We start from the raw sequence: 25,720 nt of genomic DNA on the forward strand, positions 1-25,720 counted from the left end.
AAAGTTGGCTATTTAATGAGCATTCGCTCTCAAGGCTTGATCATTGCAATGTGCTCCATACGGGCCTACCCTTCTGCTTTGTCTGGTGCCCAGTGCTGAGGCTAGATTGTTGATGGGAACATGTCAGCACATAACACTGGTACTTATTATACTTATTATACCATATTATACTGGACCAGGTTCAGGGTTCTTGTCTTAATGTACAAGGCCCTTGGGTGCAAGATACCTTCAGCACCTCCTGATACCTTATATCTCTGCCCAACCACTGTGATCTTTGAAAGGAATCTCAGTCAGCCCCCCTCTCCCCCATGGTTCAGATACATGGCTTGTATCTACCAGAAGCTGTGCATTCAGCATTTGGGGCAAAATCCTATAGAACCCCCTTCCAGTTGAGATTAGGTAGGCACCCTCTCTGGTAAACTTCAGGTGCTTGAAAAAGACTTTCCTATTTTGGCAGGAATTAAAGGTAGTTTTCTGTTTCCAGGATAGATTTTAAGTGTCCTTATTCTAGAGGGTTATTTTGTTTAAACATTTTATGTGCACCACATAGAAATTCTGTGTTTTAAGTGGGCGATGTGATGCTCCCCAGATATTGCTGGACTTCAGCTACCATCATTCCTGACTATTAACCAAGCTGGTTAACAGGGAGCAGGAGTACAACAACAGATGGAGGGCACCATGTTAGCTAACCCTCCATTACAGGAAAGCAAATTTAGGTGAAACTTGAGGGAGAAAAAAGCCAAAATAATTAAAGGTGTGAAACACAAAAGGCCTATATTTAATAGCTTTGCATATGCAATTTCCTCAGACCATCTCATATCTACAGTCAGAAATTCTGCCAGCTATGGTGATACAATGAACTGTTCTGACAGCTCTCTGTGGCACGGTACATTTCATTGGTGCAAGTTTAACACGCCTCAGCAGAAAAACCAGGAGTTGAGTTATAGAGGTCAACCAAAACAAGCGTAAATAAAGCCTTTTAGAGTGTGTTTAAAGTGTTTTTATTGATACTGGGCTTTATCTTCAGGTACTTTATGCCATGTTAGCAGTTCCCTGATCTCTCCAGGCTGGTCAGAAGTAGCTGTTCCCTTCCATGTAGTTAATAATTATTTCCCATGTTACTTTTTAACTGGGAATGGGGGGGGGGGATTTGATCCAGTTTTCATTTAAAGGCAAACTTGCTTAATTCACACTTAACAATATGCAAATCAAAACACAGCCAACTCTCAAAATTTGCACTTCTCCGAAGGTAACTTCTCCAGCCAAGTGATGTGTATGAGAAATACCTATATTGTACATGTCATGATGTAGCATTAGTCCCAAAGAGCAGTTTGTTCCGAGAATGGAGCCTGAGCAGCTACACTGTGGAAAGCCATTTCTGTTGTTTTAAAAAAGAAATGAACAAACTGAGAGCACCTTGAATTTGAAGTCAACGATGAAAATTTTTAACAATTTGTCCATTCCCCAAAGATTAATCCAATCATCAGAGGACATTCTCCTCAAAATGTATGAAAATGACTGGGCCAAATACTTCAGCCAAGGACTGGATTTGAGTGGAGATGGGAGGTGGGAGAGAGCCTGGCAGGTTCCCCACAATAAAGCGAAAAGACCATCTTCTTTGTATAGTATTTACAGCAGTGTTTCTCAAACTTGTGTCTCTGGCTGTTTTTGGATTACAACTCCCATCATTCCTAGCTAGCAGGGTCAGTGGTCAGGGATGATGGGTATTGTAGTTCAAAAACAGCTGGGGGGACCCAAGTTTTTTTTTTGGGGGGGGACTGGTTTACAGCAGGAGATAGGATGTGCATGCAGTAGAACAGGGACGTCCAACTCCCAAGAGACTGCGATCTACTCCCGGATAAAAAAATCTAGCAGTGATCTAGCATTTGGGAGGGAACCCAAAGTTGTTGAGTTAGGGAGGCAGGCCAAAGTTGTTGAGCTTTTTTTGGGGGGATGCCATACTTCTACTGCTTTTTGGGGGGGACGCGCCATGAAATGCTTACTGAGTAGTAAACACAGCAGCAATAACTCCGTCTTCCGTTTTTGCAACCGTGCATGAATGAAGGGAAGACCGAGGGGGCGGGGTGGGGGCAGGGGGGGTGCTATTTTTTCCCCGCAGAGGAAAGTGAGCCCACAATCATCCACTATCACCCGGGGATCGACCTGTCAATCGCGGTTGACCGGTTGGATATCCCTGCATTAGAAGTTTAGTATAAGACTAAACTTTCAACTTCTTGGTCTTCCGGAGGCGGCGCGAAACTGTAATGGCGGTCCTCTTCACTCTCTGAAGAGGGGCTCCGCGGAAAAGGGTCGCACGCTGCGGCATAGCGGCGACCCACTAAGAAAAACCACGGGTAGAGTGAGCCCGTGGCCGTGGGACTCGGCGGGCACCAGAAGCTACCCTGAAATCACAGAAGGGACCCCGTAAGGGGCTCCGGAGTGAAGGAGGGGGAGCGGTGCTGTGAGTTCATCGCTCTTTCCGCGGAAGCGAAGCTGCGCAGCTGTTACAGACGAGCGCCGACCTTTCTTCCTAAAAGTAACGAACTGCAAGCAACATACCCGTGAGTAACGGACATTAAAATTGGGAGATAACAATTTAAATTTGGCTGAAAGCGGGAGACGAGAAAAAGGAAGTCCGTCTTCCGGCATTGCTGACAAGATCAAAGCAAATATTTGAGAAGCGGGAAGCAAGCTAAAAAGGTCGCTGAAAGCAAAAACTTTCGTGCGCACAGGAAGCTGTTTTCTTTAAAGGGAAGGGAAAGAATTGGTACTGAATTAAAGGGACTTTAAGCATTAAGTTAGAACTATCCTCCTGTCATTTCGGGCTGCAATTTTAAAGAGCCAGATCGTCGGGCTGCCAGGCAGGAGAGAGCTGTTAAGCTGCGGATACAGTTACTGAAACTAAACGGAACTTAACTGATACTTTTGAGCAGAAATAGACTGGATTTGATATTGTTGCAGACACCTTCTATGAAACTTTGTTTGACTTTAAAAAGTGCTCTGGAGAACTTTTTGACTGTGCTGGGACTATTGCACTCTTTGAACTGAGATAAACTGGGATTTTAATGGCGGAAACTTCCTTCTTTGTTCCTGAAGTTTGGCAGAACTCCCCCTAGAGGGCTGTGGGATTACAAAGGTCTGGGAACTGATTTTTGTTTTGACTTTCTCTCTGCTGATTGTTTACAACTGGAGCTGTCCTTCCCATGGAATAACAGACAATTTGACCTTGAGTTTTGACAGATGTGTAATGAGTGGTGCAGGGAAAACAAGAGGAGCGAAAGCGAAAGAAGCCAAGGAGGCTAAGGAGAAAGAAAAGGAGAAAAAACCTGCACAACCTGCACAACTTGTACAAACAACTTTGACCCAAGGACGCCGATCATCAGTCCCAGCTGTGCTGGTTGCACAGGAGAGGGAAGAAGACATGGCATTAGGTAGTTCTGAGGCAGTCTTGAAACAAATATTGGAGCAACTATCAACGTTAAATCAAAAAGTGGACAACCAGTCATTGAAAATTGACCAAGCAACATCCTCGATTCAAAAACTGACTGAACAGGTTTCACAGCATACACAAGCAATAGAAAATTTGCAAGGAGCAACGGCTCAAAACCGCGAATTAGCTGGAGAAGCCATTGAAAAAGTAGGATTATTACAGAAGGAGGTTGAGGAGATCAAAGGAGAAGTCAAGCCTTTGCACAAACAGGTAGGCGAACAACAAGCCTACCTGTCGATGGTGGAACTGAAGGAACGGCAGAATAACCTCAGATTAAGAGCCATACCAGAACTGGAGCAAGGAGATTTGATTGGATATTTGACACAAGAATTTTCCAAGTTCTGGGGTATAAAGGAAGATACAGACTTTAAAATTGTGTCGGCGTTTAGACTGGGAAGATTGGTAAGGAAAGACAGATCCAGAGACTGCTTGATAATTTTGAGATCAAGGGAAGAGAGAGACAAAATTTTAGGCCTTCACTTTAAGAAAGGAATTGAAATACAAGATAAAAGGGTGGAAATTTACCGAGACATCCCGAGACAACTATTGGACCTTAGAGCCACCTACACGGAGTTAGCAAAATTGTTGAGATACAACGCAATCCCTTATAGGTGGGAGTTCCCACAAGGACTATCTTTCACATATAAAGGAAAGAAGGTTAAAATTAGAACAACTGAAGACCAGCAAAAGTTCCTGCACGACCACGGGGAAGATCTCCAAAAAGGAGCAGCTTGGCCACTACCGTCACCTACACCTGCACTGCCGGGAGGCGAGCCAACACCTACACCCTCGGGATCTGAAGAATAGGAAGACACCCCATCTTAAGAACAACAAAACAGAACAGGATGTCTCTGCAGCTACTTAGTTGGAACATAAATGGCGGAAACTCTCCGGAAAAAAGAAAGAGGATATTTCACATTTTAAAGAAAGAACAACTAGATGTAACTTGTCTACAAGAAACACACGTGACCAGGCTCCACAGGAAAGTGCTAATTAACAAAAGACTAGGCCAAGAATTTATTTCATCGGACAAGGTTAAGAAAAGAGGAGTGGTAATCTATGCAAAGGAGAACCTGTCACCAAAATTTCTATTTAAGGATGACCAAGGAAGAATTTTGGCAATTGAAATTCAAACACAAGGAGAGAAAATTTTGATATTAGGAATCTACGCACCAAACGATGGAAAATCAGAATTTTACAAGAAGCTGCATGAGATCATGCTGGACTATATGGACTATGCCAACATCATTATGATGGGAGATATGAATGGAGTGGTGTCAACAAATATGGACAAATCACAAAATCAAAATTTAACAACAGACGGCAGACTCCCTAAAACTTTTTTTGAAATGACTGACAATATGGATTTGATTGACATATGGAGGACAAAGAACCCCTTAGGTAAAGAAGGAACTTTCTTTTCTGAGGCCCACCTGTCATGGACACGAATCGACCAAATATGGACATCTAGAGGGCTGGCACCTAAAACAAGAAAAGTGGAAATCTGCCCAAAAACCTGCTCCGACCATAATGCTCTGAAAATGGAACTGAGACTTACTCCAACCGGATCCTTCAGATGGAGAATGAATGACACCTTGCTAAGAGATCAAGAGATTGTGAAGAAGGCCCAAAAAACATTAAAGGATTATTTTGAAATAAATTTGAATACCACGGTAGAGAAAAGAACAATCTGGGACGCCAGTAAAGCCGTTATGAGAGGGTTTCTGATACAACAGAATTCAATCAAGAAAAAACTCTGGAATGGAAAAAAGGAGAAAATCTTGGAGAAAATAAGTGAAGGAGAGAAAAAATTGAGAACTAAACCAAAGTCAAAGGAGGTGCTGAGAGAAATCAAATTCCATCAAGCACAATATTCGAAATTGATTAATCAAGAGATTGAATGGAAAATTAAACAAATGAAGCAGAGATCGTTTGAATCAGCAAACAAATGTGGAAAGCTGCTAGCATGGCAGCTGAAAAAAAGACAAAAGTCAAATACGGTTACAAATCTAGAGGTTGAAGGAAGAATGGTTCAGAAACCAGAAGAAATTAGGAAGTGCTTCCACAGATATTTTAAAGATCTTTATGCACAGGGGCCGCAAAAAGAGTCTGAGATAGACCAATTTTTAAAGACAAATGGACTATCAAAATTAAGTCAAGATAAAAGATCAATCTTGAACTGTAAAATAACCCAGCAGGAAATTGAAGGTGCCATTCAGAATATGCAACTTGGCAAATCTCCAGGCCCGGATGGGCTTACCTCCAAATACTATAAGACTTTGAAGGACTATTTGATACAACCTTTGATGGAGGTATGTAACCAGATTATGGAAGGGAAGAGGGCACCGGAAACGTGGAAAGAAGCATTCATCACATTGATACCCAAGTCAGAATCTGAAAAGACGCAGCTTAAGAACTACCGCCCCATCTCACTCCTGAATGTGGATTACAAAATATTTGCAGACATTTTGGCAAGCAGACTTAAAAAGGTACTAAATGAAGTAATTCATAAGGACCAAGCAGGCTTTCTCCCTGGCAGACATATGTTTGATAACACCAGGAACATTATCGACATTTTGGAGCTCTTGCAGACTAATAGGAACACAAGGGCGGTGTTAATCTTTATTGATGCGGAGAAAGCCTTTGACAACATTTCTTGGATGTTTATGAAGAAAAACTTGGAAGGGATGGGAGTGGGGCGGGGGTTTGAAAATGGAATAGAAGCAATTTATTCAGAGCAAAAAGCAAAACTGATAGTGAACAATGTGGTGACGGAGGAATTTAAAATTGAAAAAGGGACACGACAGGGGTGCCCTCTATCCCCTCTCTTATTTATTTCAGTCCTGGAGGTGTTGCTGAACATGATTAGGGAGGACCGGCTGGTACAAGGAATAGAGGTCGGAGTGAAACAATATAAACTGAAAGCCTTTGCAGATGACTTAGTTTTAACATTACAGGAGCCAGAATCTAGTACAAAAAGAGTTCTAGAACTTATTTCTGAGTTTGGTCGGGTGGCGGGATTTAAGTTGAACAAGCAAAAAACCAAGGTTCTGGCTAAGAATTTGACATCTACAGAAACAGAGGGGTATCAGAAAGAAACAGAATTAAGCGTGGTTAAAAAAGTGAAATACCTAGGGGTGTATTTGTCTTCCAGGAACTTGAATTTATTTAAAGATAATTATGAAAAATGTTGGTTGGAAATTAAAAAAGATTTGGAAATTTGGTCAAGATTGAAACTCACCTTGTCGGGTCGAATCGCAGCTATAAAGATGAATGTTTTGCCAAAAATGTTATTTCTGTTTCAAACCCTACAGATCGTGGACAGAGTGGAATGTTTTGGAAAATGGCAGAAGGATCTATCTAGGTTTGTCTGGCAGGGCAAAAATTTAAAATACTAACTGACTCGAAAGATAGAGGGGGGTTTGCCCTGCCGGACCTGAGGTTGTATTATGAAGCTGCAGCCTTCTGCTGGCTGAAGGATTGGTTTCTGCTGGAGAACACTGATGTCCTAGATCTGGAAGGGTTCGACAATGCTTTTGGTTGGCATGCATACTTGTGGTACGACAAGGTGAAAGTTCACAAATTGTTTAAAAACCATATTGTCAGAAAAGCAATTTTTGCCGTCTGGATGAAATACAAAGACCTATTAGAAGGTAAGACCCCGAGGTGGCTATCACCGGTGGAGGCCAAGGCCCGAAAAAGACCCAATATGGAGGCCTACTGGCCAAAATATTGGGAACTAATTGAAAGAACTGGAGATAATTGGAAGTTGCAGAGCCAGGACAAATTAAAAAGTAAGGTGCGAGACTGGTTACATTATGCTCAAATTCAAGAGGTATTTAAAATGGATAAAAAAGTTGGTTTCCAGGAGGAGAAATCGAAACTAGAGACGGAACTGCTAGAGCCAAAGACTAAGGTACTTTTGAGAATGTATAATTTGCTGCTTAAATGGAATACACAGGACGAGACAGTTAAATCTGCTATGATAAAATGGGCACAGGATGTAGGGCACAACATTATGGCTGAGGACTGGGAAAGGTTATGGAGCACCGGTATGAAGTTTACGGCATGTAGTGCCTTGAAAGAGAATATTATGAAAATGGTATACCGGTGGTACATGACCCCAGTCAAGTTAGCAAAGATATATCACCTGTCTGATAATAAATGTTGGAAATGTAAAGAGGCAGAAGGGACATTCTTTCACCTCTGGTGGACCTGCCCAAGAGTGAAGGCCTTCTGGGAAATGATCCATAATGAACTGAAAAAGGTATTTAGATATACCATTCCTAAGAAACCGGAGGCCTTCCTTTTGGGCATGGTGGACCGGAAGGTGCCAAAGAAGGATAGAACTTTGTTTATGTATGCAACTACAGCAGCAAGAATTCTCATCGCAAAGCATTGGAAGACACAAGATTTACCCACACTGGAGGAATGGCAGACGCAGCTGATGGACTATATGGAGCTAGCTGAAATGACTGGCAGAATCCGAGATCTGAGCGAGGAAATAATAGAGGAGGACTGGAAAAAATTCAAAGAATATTTGCAAAAACATTATAAGTTGTTTGAATGTTAAGATTGTGCACGATTAGGAAATGGTATGCTTCTGCAATTTGATTAGATAAAGGTTAAACTAGGTTATAATAAAAAAAGAGGAGACAATTTGAAACAAATATATTATGTTTATTTTGAAAGGAATTAGAATTGAACTACAACTTTTGGAATTTGGAAACATAATAACTGAAAGATACATTAAGTTGCGAAATAAGGTAACAAATTGCTGACATATACTGTATTACAGGGAACGCAGGGCCTGGAGGATGTGAGGAGGTCCAGCTGACATGATAAATTATGGAAAAATGACTTGACAAGCATATATTTTTTCTTTTCCTTTTTTTTTCTTTCTTTTATCTTTTTTCTTCTGTCATTATTTTCTTAGTTTTTAAATTTGTTTCTTGTCTGTGGCTTTTGTATGTTGTGGACTTTGTGAATATATGGAAAGAAACGCAATAAAAAATTATTATAAAAAAAAAAAATAAACTTTCAACTTCTTGAGACTGAAAAGAAGCTTTTGCCCAATTAATAATGTCCCATGAATTACTCCACTCTTAATTTGATTTTCAAATGCATCATGAAGAAGAAATCAGCACACCTACTGTTGTTGTTGTTTAGTCGTTTAGTCGTGTCCGACTCTTCGTGACCCCATGGACCAGAGCACGCCAGGCACCTCTGTCCTCCACTACCTCCCGCAGTTTGGTCAAAAGCACACCTACTACAGGTTTGTAAAAAAAACCCAAAAACCAAAACAAGCACAGACCTCTAGGCATCTTCTTTGTCTTCTATGTATGCAGGCTTTACACAAATAAATCCTATTAGCAGCAATATGTACTGCAAGGCTAAAAACAAACAAGCAACCACCATAGTCTTTTGGGCTGAAAAGGAATTCTGGGCACAAAAGACACTCACGAGAGAACAGAGATTACCTTTTTGGTCTTAATAGAATAGGGCAGAGCAGAAAGTGGGACTGTCTGGATAAAAACAAGAGCTTGGTCCTCTGCATATTTACTCAGAGTTTCCTGGCCTGTGGATGGGACGTGGGTGGTGCTGTGGGTTAAACCACAGAGCCTAGGGCTTGCCGATCAGAAGGTTGGTGGTTCGAATCCCAGCAACGGGGTGAGCTCACGTTGCTCAGTCCCTGCTCCTGCCAACCTAGCAGTTCGAAAGCATGTCAAAGTGCAAGTAGATAAATAGGTACCACTCCGGCGGGAAGGTAAACGCCGTTTCCATGTGCTGCTCTGGTTCGCCAGAAACGGCTTAGTCATGCTGGTCACATGACCTGGAAGCTGTACACCGGCTCCCTCGGTCAATAAAGCGAGATGAGTGCCGCAACCCCAGAGTTGGTCACGACTGGACCTAATGGTCAGGGGTCCCTTTACCTTTACCTAATCCTTTAGGAGCTCAACTTTTTTTCTTCTGCTGCTTTCATTGATGGTGCTGTATTTATATCCAATGGAGCTTTCTCTTCTGTAGGATCATAAATAATACACACCCCTAGTTAAAAAGGAAAAAAAAAGGTGTTCACTATTTGATTTAACATGATTTGTCAGTAATGTACTACACTCTCACGGGCACAATCTCAACTGGTACTTACCTATGCTTAGTGCATTTCACTTACTTAAAGTAAACCTAATGCTAAAAATAAGTGTAGATCGAAATGCATATGGTAGTCATATCCCTTGAGGTATATGGGAGACAGACAGGGAGAGTAGCCTCCAGCAAAAAATCTCATCTAATCAAGTTATGCATTCACTTCCCCTTCTGAAACTGCATGGGTTTTCTGTCCACAGATTTCTGACAACTCTTAAGGGAATCCATAGCCTGTCACAGGAAATTATTCAATTCCTTTTAATCAATGTGATGCATTCCCAGTTTGAAAGCTGTTTTAAGCCACCCGAGCAAATATAAAGATCAGGTCTGCTGTGTTGCCCTATTGCAAGCCAGGATTCACGTAGCTAATGGTAACAAGGAAATCCAGGATGGCATCCTGTCCTTATTTAACTTTAGTATCTTGGGTCAATATTCAATGCAGTGTACCAAAGAGAGCAATAGAAGCTTGATCAAGATGCATTTTAAACATTGGACTTGAAACATGCATCACCTCAGTTAGAAATAATAATGATTGTTGAGCCCATGTTCCTTAGAGAGAAAAAATCTGCTAATGTTGTTGTTGTGCATTAGAGTCAAATAGGCAAAAAATACCTGATTTTACCGTGAATTTTCTTTCATACTGCAGTTTTCAGGTCAATAGCTGTTTGCCTCTCCTTTCAGGAGAGTGTGTGTGTGTAGGAGCACACAGTACAGTCTTACTATAAAAGATCTTTGTTCTAGAAGGAACATTTGGCAATAAACAGTGGAAAGCAAGTTAAATCTTCATTTTTGAAAGCTAGCAACGAACCAGGAAAGCATATCAGTTCCATGACATTGTAAGATCTGGGAGGCCAAAGGAAGAAGGCTTGCTTTTTTCTGATCACTGACAGGATCCTCCTTGAATGATTTCCTCTGTAAGCTTTCATTCAAATTATTTGCTGTGGATATTCTACTAGGAGGAACATTTTGGACCCGAGACACTGATTTGGCTTTAACTCACCCCACCCTGAGTGTCCGAGTGGAAGATGGTTCTGACCATACTAATTGGGTACCCATGAGGCCAAGGCAGCAATGCAGTTCTGTGGTTGCAGCACCAAGTGAACAACTTGCTCTGAGGAAGACTGGACATGAACTGAGACCTCATACATCTCTTCGTTCAGTCTACCTTCCCCAGGCTCCACCACCTTGGCCTGGTATTTGTGGTTCTGGCCAGCACTCTGTCCTGAAGACAAGTACTTACTCTTTCTGTGACCTTCCTTCTGATGTTCTCCTTGCATTGCTGGGCAGGTCTGATTCCTCTATCTGTCTTGGGGCTAATAGTTGAGTAGAGTAAACCCTCATCTATCTATAATAGTTGTTCATCAATTTTCAAACATTTCCTTCTGATACCTCTTGAGTAACATTTTACCTGAGAAAAACAGATCTTGCTTCCTCCCAGTCAACATACAAACATTCCTCCTTAACATGGCCTTGAACATTGCTGTCTGACATCTGGCCCCAGTAATGAACAACTCAACCTCACTGGTGTGGCATGCAGAGGGTGAAAATGAAACCCCTAGAATTTTTTTTTGTAAAAATATATAATAAACATTCCCCCCTTTAATACTGCCAATCTCCCAGCATCACCCACCCTTCAGATTTTGGCAAATTTAATCCTCAATTTTACATACAACCAGCTCATTAATAAATAAACGCAATCCGTATCTCTTCTTTTCTGTCTGAAAGTCTCAGAAGCCGTCAAGTTGGTATACACTGTGGTCCATCCTGTCCCTTTCACTGTTCTTATTTCCAACTTCAAGCTTCAAGCGGGTGGGCTGATGTAATCTAAACAAAATTCATATCTCCTCTCCATCCTCCTCCCTAAACTAATTAATCTTCCTGCAGTCCATCCTGCCAATCCTCAGTTCCATTACATCCAACTCAACAGTTTATTCTCTTCCAAGTGCTTTACAGACAGTCAGTCCAGTTGTTACCAAAAAGGCATTAATGGACGACCGCAGGTTGTGCCCTTTTGTTACCCTCAAAAAGATAGGGGAGACATGCCCCTTACCCATTAATCTCCATGGGGACCCCTCCCAGGCGTCAGAGTGCCTGAGAGGGTGACTTGCTGGGTTCGCTGCAAAACAGGAAGTCCGAGATTGAATACATTTTGTGGCAAGTTGCAGAATCATAAATTGAATGTGAAAAGGAAAAGGTACCCACTGAAGAGGAATCAAAGGCAGAGAAACATGATCATATTTGTGTGAGGAAAAATAAGGCAGGTGACAAAATGAAAGCAGCAAGAGGGTAATTCAGAAGACCAACCAAAAGAGCACTGCAATAATCCAAGTGTCAGAAAATAAGAGAATGATTCAAAGGATGGACAGAATAAACAAAAAGAAATGAATGAATTTTAGCTGGCTTTGACAACCGAAAATGACAGAGCTTAGCTGAAAATAAAGTCTCTGAAGAAAAAAGAAGGAAAAGGTTCTGAGATCTCTGGTTCGAAGAGAAGGACAACTGATAACATCAGCCATAAATCAAAGAAGCAAAAAGAACGGGAAGAGAAGAGACAGGAAAAATAAGATATTCTATTTTCTGTTTGAAGATTTAACTTCAAAGAATGAGCAGGCTGCCATGTGGAAGCAGCAAGAAGACATGACGAAAGATTGGCAAAAGAAGAAGACAGATCAGAAATAGAAAAGAGTAGCTGGATATCGTCCTGAACATGCTGATCAATATGAAAAGACTAAATGAGGGAATCTAAAACTCTAATGAAGGTAAACAACAAGAATCAAAACCTTTAGGAATTTCAAATAATAGAAACACAAGCGTTGTTAAAAAAAATATGAGGAGAGCCATGAAACTAGACTCATGCAAGGAAGAAAGAAGAGTATGATTAACAATAAGGAAGAAGAGAATTACTAATAATATTTAATGCAGAGGAGAGATCAGGAAGAGATCAGCATACAAGGGGCATTCAGATAAATTAGCTAAGGAAAAGAACATTGTTTTTGTTCTCTTAGCATGAAGATCTGATTGATAAGACTCAAAAAGAGTATTTGATAAAATTCAAATAAGATTTGTTCAAGTAATTAAGAAACAAAGGGAGATATCCAATGTTAGTGATTTTCAGAGTAGGCCCACTGAATTCAACAGACAACCACTGATTTAAATGGGTCTCTCTAAGTTTGACTAACACTGGATGCCACCGAAAAGCAAGATGAAAAACTAGCCAATAGCAAGTGAAGAAGAATCAACCATTGTTGACACTTCTGTGTTCTTAAATTAAAATTAGAGTTAAAGGTCAAATAAAACTAACCAGAAATCAAGGAGAGAATAGTTAGAGAAAGAAAGCAAAATGAGCTAAAGCAATATATTTAATGAGAAGAAGAAGAAATGGGATCAAAAAGGACTGGATGTAGGTGAGGGTGAGGACAAAACCAGAAAGATCTTCTGATAGTAGAGAAAGAAGAAAATCAAGAGGCATTGGGGGAGGCATAGGAATCTGCCTTGTAGCAAAGCGGCTTCCTTTATTTCTTCTGCTCATTGCTTTCCTTCTTCCACTGCTATTTCTTTAGATGATCTGTCCAGCTCAGTATTATCTATACTGACTAGGTGTCTTTTCCAGCTCTGGAGATGCCCAGGATTGAATGTGGGACCTTCTCCATGCACTGCAGGTCCTCTGCCAATGAGCTATGACCCATTTGGTTGAGAAGGTTTAGAAATAAGAGTTCTATAAAGGACCAGGAGATGTGAGTTACAGAAATAGAAAAGTCAGGAGCTGCTGATTTATTATGGTGGGCAGGGGAACTAAGCAAAAATCTGAGATGTGAGACGTGGGGAGGGGATGAAAAAAGGTAGAGCACAAAGTTAACAGTTAAAAAGCAAGGAGGAGAAGGAAAAGAAGCAATTCATTTTGGCAAATAGTAAGGTTGAGCAGAAGGAAGAAGAAAAGAGATGTACATTAATTTATGCCAGGGAGAAGAAATGTGTTTAGTCTTGCCCCATAACTTATATAGCAGCCCAAGTTCATTACCAAAGTTACTACAATGAGGAACTAAAGGCAAAGTAGGAGAAGGATGACAGTAACAATATAGAAGAGCAGTTACATAGGGAAAGAGGAACACTGGAAGAAGATGCAGGGAATAAATAAACAGGAGATATCAACCGAAGGACCTAACAGGGGCGAAGGCATCAAAATCCAGATGCTGAAGGTAATTCGATGATCTAGTAAGAGGTTTGCACAGAGAAGAATGAGAGAAAAAGAAGGTGACCATCAGAAAATGGAAATATAGAAAAAAAACTGACATGATCTGTGAGTGAGCCAAAGAGGTAGAAAAATTGAGGGATGCGGATACAAACCAGAAAGCGCAAGATGACATCAAGCATCTGAATCATCAGAGTTATTGGGGTGGATATTGAAAACTACCACAAGAACAGGGAAACAACGGAACCCAAAGTTCAAAGTCAGATAATAAGTTAGGTAAAGGACCGGGTTGGGGGGGGGCGAGTTAGGACAGTTTTGTTCTGCAAAACTTAGGTTCTAACTCATATGGGGAGCATAGAGCAGTCTACACCAGTGTTTCCCAACCTCGTGCCTCCAGCTGTTTTTGGACTACAATTCCCATCATCCCTTGCCACTGGTCTTGCTAGTCAGGGATGATGGGAGTTGTAGTTCAAAAACAGCTGGAGGCACAAGGTTGGGAAACACTGGTCTACACATTTCAAATTTCATCCTCCAACTCATAGAGAATAACGGGCATCACAACATAGGGCTTAGTAATTCCATCCTGCTTTTGTGTAGCTTTCCCACACAACCAGCACACTCAAATAGATCTAAAAAGCCATGCATTAGTAGGAGCCAGATAGATGGAGCTCTTTCATTTGACTTTCCCACCAGGGTGGTGTTCAATTCTAAGTAAAAGTAAAAGGAAAAAAAAGGAAAAAGCAGCATGTGGTGAAGTGCTTTCAAACTCTGGTTGTAAATACTGCTAGGAAGCCCCCTCCTGTCTCCTTCACACAATGCTACTGAACACAATGAAATAGTTTTGAATGGCATTTAAGCAACAGCCATTGATGGGAGCAGCAGCCAGTGTTCTGGAAACCAAAGCAAGCATAATCTGCTCTCCAAAAATCATCTGCCTGGTATATGTCTCTTGCTCTTCAGAAACAAATACAGTGGTACCTCAGGTTGAGAACTTAATTCGTTCTGGAGGTCCCTTCTTAACCTGAAACTGTTCTTAACCTGAGGTGCCACTTTAGCTAATGGGGCCTTCCGCTGCCGCCGCGCGATTTCTGTTCTCATCCTGAAGCAAAGTTCTTAACCCGAGGTACTATTTATGGGTTAGCGGAGTCTGTAACCTGAAGCGTCTGTAACCTGAAGCATCTGTAACCCAAGGTACCACTGTATACTGTAATACACGCACAACATTGCAAAGAGAACTGCATAGAATTGTAGCATCAAATATTAAACTCTTTGGCATGGAATGCCACCACCCAACGTCGGTGAACCTCAGTCCTGTGCATATGTATGCTCAAATGTAAGTCCCACTGTATTAAATGGAGCATACTCCTGGTTTGTTTGTGCAGGGCTGAAGCCCTAATGGATAAGGATCCACATGTGCAAATGAGGGTCATGCCTGCAGTTCCTTTTGCCAAATTCTTACCAGGCCTTGGGATGACCTAGTTTGGTTCAATGAAATTCACTGAATTAGTTCAAAAATTTCTGAACTGTATCTGAAAATAGTTCCCATAATTGCCAAGTGAGCTGAACATGAATTAAGTTCATTTTTGGAGCAGAACTTTGAATGATTTCTTGTTCATCTTCAAGTTCATTCACACTTTGGGCCTTTTAGTTTAAAGATCCTAATTGCTGGGGGAAATAAATGAAACAAAATTCACACACATATGTGTGTGTGTTTAGATGTTTTCTTAGACTTCTTAAGTATGTTTTATACTTTGGCACAGCAGCTTTGTTTTGCAAAGGGACAGCTGTGAGCCAGAATTAGCTCCTTTGCAGACATGTTGAACTTGAACTTGTTTGTTTTTAAAACAAACTTCCTTACGTCTGGTACCAAGGACTGATGTAGGGTTCCTGCAGTGTGCATTGGGATCCATGTTATAGTACCAAATGCATGGCCGATGCTGTCCGTTTTGACAGTGCTGATCATATTGTTTGGAGAAGGTTGGGGACTGTTCTCTCACTATCTTCACAATGTGTCTAGGCATGCAGACCACTACTAAACACCAGGATCTTTGTATCAGAGCCTGGTATCTATGTGTGCGTGTGGCAGGGTGTAGCATGCAATTTAGCTACAGAAGTTCACCACTGCACTGTGTGAAATTGGAAAGAACCTCTTCTGTCCTTGAAGGGGCCAAAAATCATCTCAGTCGCAGCTACTAAATTGATTTGGAAGGATAAGGAGGCCAATCCGTCAATACGGCATAAACCTGGCTGTCAGATACAAACACTCTCAGACAAAGAGCAGGCAGCCTTCTCCATGGAAAGGGATAAAGCTGAATTCTTATAGACCAGAGGACATTGTGCCATAACAAAGAGCATCAACTGATATGAAGTTTGGCTCATCATAAAAAGCACAGAAAGCTCAGGAAAATGGATTACTGCTAGTAAAACCAGGGTAGTGCACCTGAGTCACTGCTGAAGAATATGATCATCATTCCCTTTAGAGACCTCTGGCTGCACATCTCTCCGGAGAATGTGATTACAAATAATATTGGTCACTAACGTGTAGGGCTCATCCACTCTATTTTGGGATTTGCTTGAAGGGGATTGACAGCTCTTTGCCAGGGCTGCACAAAAGCCAAGGCTGGTAGATGAAAGGATGAGCATAGTAGGTGAGGCTTGCAGTCCTGCACCCATTTTCCCTGGGGGTGGGTCCAGGTTCTGAGTAGACACGAATAGGATGTCACTGCAAGTGATAGATACACAAACTAAACAACGCTGATTACTAATATGGTTCATTGTCAAATGGGTGAGAACCTGTTATTCTCCCATGCTGCGTAGTCCAACATCTCCTGTGGTGTTGTCTTACAAAAAATTAGTATCTTTAACGCAGAGTTTGCTTTTCGGCATGTGTGTCATGAGAAGACTCTAAAATGTTGTACACATAACTTCCATTTAATGGACAAGGACGTGGTTGGCAAACCTGAAATTGGACCTTCTTATATCCGGATGAAGAAGAATTTCTCTCTCTCATGTGTATGTGTGTGTGTGTGTGTGTGTGTGAGAGAGAGAGAGAGAGAGAGAGAGAGAGAGAGAGAGAGAGAAAACAGGTTCAATTTTAAGTCCGTAAAGTATTAAATTAGTAATATATTAAAAGACCATTCGGGGACGCGGGTGGTGCTGTGGGTAAAAGCCTCAGCGCCTAGGGCTTGCCGATCGAAAGGTCAGCGGTTCGAATCCCCGTGGCGGGGTGCGCTCCCGTTGCTCGGTCTCAGTGCCTGCCAACCTAGCAGTTCGAAAGCACCCCCGGGTGCAAGTAGATAAATAGGGACCGCTTACTGGCGGGAAGGTAAACGGCGTTTCCGTGTGCTGTGCTGGCTCGCCAGATGCAGCTTTGTCACGCTGGCCACGTGACCCGGAAGTGTCTGCGGACAGCGCTGGCCCCCGGCCTCTTGAGTGAGATGGGCGCACAACCCCAGAGTCTGGCAAGACTGGCCCGTACGGGCAGGGGTACCTTTACCTTTACCTTTAAAAGACCATTCAGTGGTCTTTTGTAGACGATGAACAGAAAAGTGGATAAGATAGAACCCTGAAGCAGAAAAAAAACCCCAGTGCTACATTTTGGATGAGTGGAACCACCACAATGAACTACCACCCTCACCCAGCTTGGACAGCCTTTCCAAATTAATACCATGGTTCAAAGTAACAGCCATTGCTGTGCGGACAAGGGGAATCAACAGGGTCACACTCCCCCGTCTTAGAATAATTGAATCATAAAATTGTAGAGTTGGAAGGAACCGCAAGGGGCCCTGCAATGCAGAAATTTTTCACCCAATGTGGGGCTCAAACCCACTACTTTGGATTAAGAGTCTCATGCTCTATCCTTGATCCCCACAGAGGTTATCCTGCAGGGTGACCAAGTACCAAAACCAGGATTTCATGGATCCAGAAACCCCATCTCCTTCAAGAGTGCCTGGACCAGACTGGCAACTCATCCCATTTCTTTTACCCAATGAAGTTACTTGGAGTTATAACTTAAGAGAGGAGCCTTTATTTTTGGCACTGGACATAAAAAGCACACAGACTGCGATAACAACAGCTGTAGGTGAACCGCGTAGAATAGAACCAGTTGTGTTCCCTGCCAGTTGTGTGCTGTGCCCATCACTCAGTCTCGGCAAGGAAGAAAGATGAGGCAAATTGTAAATGGAATGCCTGTAGCTCTCAAGCCACTTAGCTACATAACAATCCCATTGGCGCTGTAGGAAAGATTCAACTATAAATACAAAGCAAGCCCTCATACACTTACTAACCATTGTTAGCTGTCTTTGAACTGTCAGTTATATCCCTAATGGAACCATAATTAGGAAAATGCTTAATATAATGTAGTTTTAAGGTGCATCTCAAAATGAGAGAGATGCCAGTGGATGATGCCATCTAGACTCCTTGACTTCTGCTTCCTTTCAACTGTGATCTACTCCAGAGAATGCTGTATGTAAAAAAAAAAAAAAAAATCAATCCTGAACACCTCTTAACATTTATTCTTACCTGTGGGACATGCATTGATTCCTCCCCCTGACCCGCATTTGCTTTCAACCGCACACTATTTTTATGTGAAAATCACTTTACAACAGCATTTCCACAATTACATTTATGGGGGGGAGGGGGAGGGAAATGGCCCTTCTAAGTAATCTTGCCCATTCTTCCTACCATTCCTTCCCACCTAGTTTGAACGATATGTTCTGCCTCATGGTTGCCTCCGCTTAACATAATTGCCGTTGCAAGCAACAGTTGGAAAGTTCAAACCTTTACATTCTGCAATTCACATGCTCTCTTTCCCTTTGGACATCAGGAAATATTTATGAACCTATGAATGATCAAACAATGTAATAGATTATTTCCTTTGAAAATCACCCCCACACCCATTGTCCCTGCCCAAGGGCTTTGGGAACATGAGCTGAACAGTCCATCACACCCAGAACCATTTGTGTGTCTCTGACTATTTCCATGTGCTCCAGGTCTTACAGATCCGTAGAGCCAGGCATCTGATTTTCAAATTTGGCATGAACATCCATGATAACATGGATCCGAGGAGGATCATAAAATCATCGACTTGTAGAGTTGGAAGGGAGCTCGAGGGTCATTTAGTCCAACCCCCTGCAATGCAGGAATCTTTTCCTCAATATGAGACTCAAACTCACAACCCTGAGATTAAGAGTCTCATGAACTACCAGCTGAGCAACCCCAGGAATGGCCAATTAAGCCCTTGTTTAGGGACTGCAATGGAAGCCCTCTTGTGCATGGCCCAGCCAAAGTTAAGCCCTTATTAATTCCTATTGACTTCTGCTAATGCTCCCCTTGAAATCCATGGGAATTTAACTTGGGCTTGTATATGGCCATCATGCTGAAAAAACTAGCTACATTGTCATAATAATTGCCACACACTGCAGATGTTGCTTCCCACCATTATGCTGTTTGCTGGAGACCTCATTCCTTTACAGTTTCCAGCATGTGAATTGGCTCCTCCCACATTTGCCCCTTGGAGAAACAGGCAGTGAGGAGTCAACTCTCCAGGCTTGACTCAGGCTGAGGCTAGCAACCCAAAGCAATTCGTACAAACACCACAGTGCTCTTTCTCACCTTCCTCTTCTTTGGCACTGGTGGTGGAAGAAAGAGGTGTCTCATTCCACTCTCCGTCCCCCAATTTCTGGAGCACTGTAGTAACAGCATCCCAAGCACCAGGGAGCAAGTAGGAAATGACAGAGGTGTCCTTCCCTGAGGAGCAGAAGAGGGAGGGCAACCTTCTTCTTTGTGGCAGCTGGCCCCGCTGTGGCAGAAATGGGGTAGAAAGGTGGGTGGGGGAAGTCCTTGTTCAGCTCGAATAGGGTTGAAATCTGAGGAGCTGAAGAGCCATAATGCACAGCTTGTATTGAAGGCAAAGATTAAGAGTTGCTGTGGTTTGTAATCAGGGATTTAAGCTGCAACAATTTCTAGCAACGCTGGAAATATTCCCCTGTCCCAACTGCTGGGACTTCTAGTTCCGCATATTTACATCCTCCGAACAAGACCTTCACATCATCTTCAAGTTGGGGAACTTTCTCCTATATATTCCAGTCACGTACTTGCTTGTAAATAGGAATTTGACGATTAAATCAACAGAGCTTCCATTAAAACCCAGGTCACTGTGTCCTGTACTACTACTTTTAATACATATCTTATGCCACAGAGCCTAGCAAAGGAAATCTCCTGGATGCACTATAGTAATGAAACCACAATGTGTGTTACTGCAAAAGCCATCCCAGTATTTTTTTTCCTTATCTTATCCTTGCCAATTATATTATGAGTTATGCCCTGTTACTAAATAACTGGCTCTTTCCTCTTATATACCGTAGAATCATTTATGATTATGGAGGCAGTTCTATTTCTGGAACTCCCTCCCAGTACAGATCTGGTTCTCACCCGCATTATGTATTGATTCATGCACCAGCTTAAGAACCATTTATTTTTGCAGGTCTTCAGAGTGGCCCTCTTGGTCAACCTGTTTCGCTGATTGCCACATGCTGTTGCATTGCCAATTGTGGCTTTACTTGTGTTTTTTTAATGCGGGTGTTAGTCCCTGTGGGCTCTGTATGAGGTAAGGCCCGTGTACAAGAAATAAAAGGAAAAGAAAAGAAAATAAGAAAGTGTTTATTTAAGTGTACCGTAAACTTGCCAACGTAGAATTATTTTCTATTCGTCTTCAGAAGGTGACGAGTCGAAGCCAAGCCACAATGTCAAGCAGCAGCAGCACAGAAACCAGGGTGAACGAGGTGGCATCAAAGGCAACTCAGCGTGAAGCCTTTCAATCAGAAAAGGTAACTGTATCAATGCAATGAGATACCATTTTGCCTGTGCCACTTTTGCCTTCTGGTGCTTACGGCATCCGTCCTTGTTTTGGTGGCAAGGAGGGGTTTTATATGGAGCGATTTGCACCTGTACTCATTACCTATCCCCATTACCTGTCTCAGGAAATAATTGAAGTACCACTGATAAAAGTATTTGTGCAAAAATTTTGCAACTTGGCAGGGCAGGCTTCAGGTTTGCGTGGGCCTTGGGCGACAGAAGAGCAGTGGATCCCATTGGACACTGCCCCTTCCTCCTTTCACCACAACTTTCCTTCTTTGACACCTTCCTGTTAACCACACCCGTTCCTCCTCAAACCCATTTCCACTTTCTTCTTTGGTCTCTCCTCTTTGGGTTGCCCCATGCTAAACTGGAACAAGTGAACATTGTATGCAATATGCTATACCTACCGGATAGACACTTTACTACAGAAATTAAAGAACTGCTGGTCCAGATGTCTTGTACCGATGTGTAAGTTTGTATTGCTGTACCCAGTGCTTTTCAGTCTCTAGAAAATAAGGTGCTGGTACTCGCTGCCTAGAAATGGCTGGAGGAGGGACAACCAAGTGGGCAAAGGGGGGGGGAGGCATTCTGCACATGCTCAGGGAAGGAGTCATCAGGGCTCCAGCAGGACTCTTGCCTCATTCCCTAAGCGCAGGAAGCACTTGCTCAGCTTTGGGATGGAGGCAGGAGGGTTCTGACAGGGTCCAAGAGCCCTCTCATTTCAGGCTCCAGGATGCTGGCAGGGCCTCGTTCCCTGAGCCCAGGATGTGCTTGTCCAGCTTGCAGGATGAGCGTGTGAGGGTCTGTCAGGCTCCATCAGGATCCCAGCATGCTGCTGCACCCTTCCTAAAGCCGGGCAAGTGTTTCCTGGGCTTAGGGAATGAGGCAGCAGGTAGTCAGGATCCTGACAGAGCCTTGTGCCTTGTTCCCCAAGCCCAGGAAGCATTTGCAGCAATGGAGGCGGTGGCAGCAAAAGTGTGAGGGGAGCGAGGGGGTGGGAAAACAGTGGCAAGATGGAGGGAGAGGTGGTGTGCACTGTTCCTGCGTGTACCGCCTCAAAAAACAAACAAACCACTGGCTGCAGAGTTTGTGCTCTGTGCGAGCTGCTCCAAATTCAGTCACTAATGTTGTGTATTTGATCTTTTCTGCATTCAAATGGAAGTTATTGAGTCCTCAAAGCACTTCACATACTTTGTCTCAGTTATCCCTGAAACTGCCCTGTAAAGTAGGCTAAATTATTGTCCCAGTATTATCACAGAATGCTTTCAGATGATGATAATGATGATGATGGCATGTCCAATTATAGGGGGCTTAAATTATGGGGATGGGGAGGTGGCGGGGGAAATCTCTCATCCCCTAACATACTAAGCTTAGCCAAATGATGCAGCCATGTAGGAGGACTGACCCCTAAAATAAGGGAGGCTGGACCCTCTCTGTCCCCCCAATTCAAGCACTGTCAAGTATTGCTCTTACATATTTATAAATAGTAGTATATACATCAATAAAATACATAAATAAATGCATTTCAAGAGATGAAGAGATGGCAACTTGCCTACCTTGTGAATTTTTGGCAGAGGTGAAATTTTAACTGCTGATTTTCTGACTCACAGATAACTACAGAGCATCAGTTCTAGTGTAGGAAGGACTCACACTGTTCCCTCCTTAAAGCACTTGTTCCTCCTTCTCCTCCCAGAGCTGCATAAAGCATACAATAGATCAAATTAAAATATTGATTTTTCATTGAGATTTGGTTTATTTAATTATTTTGTGTTGTTTTTTTAAAATGATATTTATTAGAAGTTTAACAATTACAGAAAAAAGAAAAAAAGACAATAAAAAATTACAATACTTCATAAATAAAAAAACACAATAAAAAACAGTACAACAAAACAATAAGAAAAACAAAAACATTTAAAAACAAAAACATTTAAAAACACATCCAGTATTTCCATATCTTTGTCTTTCATTTACTTGTTTCATCGACCTTCTCACACCTCCCTTTTTTGTATTCTAATTCAATTAGCTATTTCAGCAAATCCTTTCCATCTTTCTCAGTTTTTGTTCTATAATTTATCTTAACACAGTTTGACCTTAAATTTTACACTTTGACCCATTATTTAATTATTTTGTGGTGTGTATTTGTGTTTGCAGGTTTCGCATCGTGAACAAGCTTTGTCTGAGGCTATGAGAGCTTCTAACGTCACTCAAAGCATTGAGGAAACAGGTAAGAGAAATCTGAGAATATACTGGGAGGCAAGAAGCGATAGCTACCCTTTCACACAGCAAATTCTGTTGTATGCATATGGATGAAAGACAAAATCCATCCACAATTAAGTCCTGGGAGTGCCATTAATTTTGACTGGAGAACTAAGCACCTACTTAAATATCATCCATCAAAATCAGTGGGACTTAACTTTGGATGGATTGTGGCCATAAAGATTAGAATATAATTAAGGTTATTTACACTCACTCCAGCCCAGAAGCCTTTGCATCTCCTCTTAAGCACATTCATACATCCCATTGATATGAATGGCGGTGTGCTTAAAATTACCTAATATATGGTTGAGTGTTTTTCACAAGTGCCCTGGGCTTAGGCAAACAATTTTTCTTTCTCTATTATTATTGCAACAATTCCCCTAGAAGATATTTTAATGTCATGAATATCAAAGGATATAATTACCCTTGGACTGATCACCTAGGCAGAAATTAATAAAGGCTCGCAGTCCCTGTTATTGCAGTGTTCAATCAGCTCTGATCTGACATGTGAAAGAGGTGCTGCTATGTCACTCAGCAAATAAACTCTGGTTCATTGTGCTTCCAGCTCATGGCTAGGACTTTCTATCTATGAAAGGTTCTCTGCTATCAATGTGAGAGAAATAGTGCAGAATAGGAACCATAGAGTCTCCAGGCTAGACTTTGACCCAGAGGCCCATCAAATCCACCCTGGTGGTTTTTGGTAGCATCTTCCAACCAATCACGCCACTGGGAATGCTCAAGCCTTTGGGGATTCCTGAAGTAGGGATGGAGGAGATATTTGCTCCGGTTTGCAACACTATCTACACCCTTGTGCAAATTAATTGAAACAAAGCATGTTTTCTATCTTACTCGTAATCCTGTACTCAAAACAAACACAAAAAGTCAGTTGATCATTATGGTGCCGGAAGCCGGAAGCAATAGAAGGAATGATGTGCTCGCCACAATATATTGAGATTCTATAAAAGAGGGTTATTCCAGAGCTGAAAAATAGGTATCCTGATGGTACTGGGATATTGCAGCAAGACCTAGCCCCCTGTCACACATCAAAAGTGGTGAAGAAATTCATGACAGAGCAGCAAATACAGGTACTTGATTGGCCAGGGAATTCCTCAGATGTAAATCCCATAGGGAGTTTGTGGGCCATATGCAAAAGTTGCCTCCGTTCTGTAGACTGTGGAGAAGCTCATTCAGGCGCTGATTCAGGTGTGGTACAGGGATCCGAAAATCAACAGTGACTGTTCAAAACTAGTAGACTCCATGCCAAACCATGTTCAAATGCTGCTTAAAAATAGCAGAGGTCATATCCGCTAGTTTTGTATGTGAGTTTTGTATGTGTACAATAAACTACTAAATTCATTGTTTATTTCAGTTAATTTGCACAAGGGTGTAACTCACCAGTGGCGTAGCGTGGGGGGTGCAGGGGGGGCCGGCCGCACTGGGCGCAACATCTGGGGTTAGGGCAAATCCACAGGTTAGGGGGTGCAAATCCATGGGATAGGGGGCGCAAATCCACGGGTTAGGGGGCGCAAATTACTTGCCTTGCCCCGGGTGCTGACAACCCACGCTACGCCACTGTAACTCACACATCCCGAATAATATGCACACCAAAATGCAAACCGTCCTTTGAAATTTGCACTTGGGGGGGATGAAATGCATATGTTATGGGGAGTTGTTCATAAAAATGCATACATTTGTGAAAATATGATATAAAAATGCAATATATTTGGGGGGGGGGAATCACATACAAAAATGTGCCTGTGGGGAGAAACACACAGAAAAATGATAATGAATTTTCATACAGCCAATATAGATTCAAGTTTTCATTTTTCTTTTCATTTTCTTTCTGTATCACAGTGGTCAATGCAGCTACAGATGAGGAGATCCCAAAGATTTCTACGCAATCCTTAAAGCAGCACTTTGAAAAAACAGCCCAGTTCCATTCTGGCCGAGAGAGTGGAACACCTGCAAAGCAGATCAAGGTCGGTGGTGCTGAAAACGGGATTATCTCTGTCCAAACAATCCTGAATTGTTATCAATTTTTGCATATAGTTAACATTATTTTCTGAGTTGCAGTGCCTTTAAATTCAGAATAGCCATGTTGCATTTGTTTAAGTGATATTTCCAGTGCAAATCTTAAGTCCGTAAACAAGGGATGTGTGTGGCAAGGGGGGGGGGGGGGTTATGCTCCAATTGTTTGGGGGCAAATTAAAACTGTGTCAGGGCAAACAGTGACTCCTCCTAGAGTGTCTTCTGATCACTTGCTAGCAAGACAGAGTGTGCTCACTGTTCTTCCTGCCAAGTCCTTGCTGCAGTGAAGTAGTGGGATTTGATTACACTGGCTTTTCTTTGACTGAAAAAGTTGTTAGGATGCTGTGAGCATGGCAGCCAATAGCAGAGCTGGGGTTGTGACCCCCCCCCCTTACCTTCCCATGTACCTGTTAGAGCGTCATAACAACATTGGGCTCCTTAAGCGTGATCCCATGAACCGATGTATAGTGACTCACAGGACAGTGCTGTTTGTATATTAAATTATATTTAGGTCTGTTTGGGAGAGATTCAGGAAGATCTTGCAAGTGTTTAGTCTAAATTTTACAGACATAATCTGGAATTCTCTAACATCCTTAAGTGTATTTTTTGATCAACACCCACCTATAAGGTACAGCTTTCCTTTTCAAAATATCCTTTGTGTGCTGTTAAATTCTTTTTCTCTGGCTGCATGTTCTGTATTCCATTTCCAATTCTTAGAAGAAGGCACACACACTATAGTGTAGATAAATGATATT

The 25,720-nt window shown here is 42.1% G+C and overlaps 1 protein-coding gene across 3 annotated transcripts in view; it reads left to right on the plus strand.

Moving 5' to 3' along the window:
* The window catches only part of XIRP2 (xin actin binding repeat containing 2), a 95,480-nt gene that overhangs the window by 53,674 nt on the left and 16,086 nt on the right, over positions 1-25,720 (plus strand). For all 3 annotated transcript variants that reach the window (XM_028747680.2, XM_077936938.1, XM_028747690.2), the window contains exons 4-6: positions 20,540-20,650; positions 22,833-22,905; positions 24,792-24,916. In XM_028747680.2, the coding sequence (XP_028603513.2) occupies positions 20,540-20,650; positions 22,833-22,905; positions 24,792-24,916 (309 nt within the window). The remainder of the gene's footprint in view (positions 1-20,539; positions 20,651-22,832; positions 22,906-24,791; positions 24,917-25,720) is intronic.

Source organism: Podarcis muralis, chromosome 1, assembly GCF_964188315.1.
Source record: "Podarcis muralis chromosome 1, rPodMur119.hap1.1, whole genome shotgun sequence".
In the NCBI taxonomy this organism is placed as follows: Eukaryota; Metazoa; Chordata; class Lepidosauria; order Squamata; family Lacertidae; genus Podarcis; species Podarcis muralis.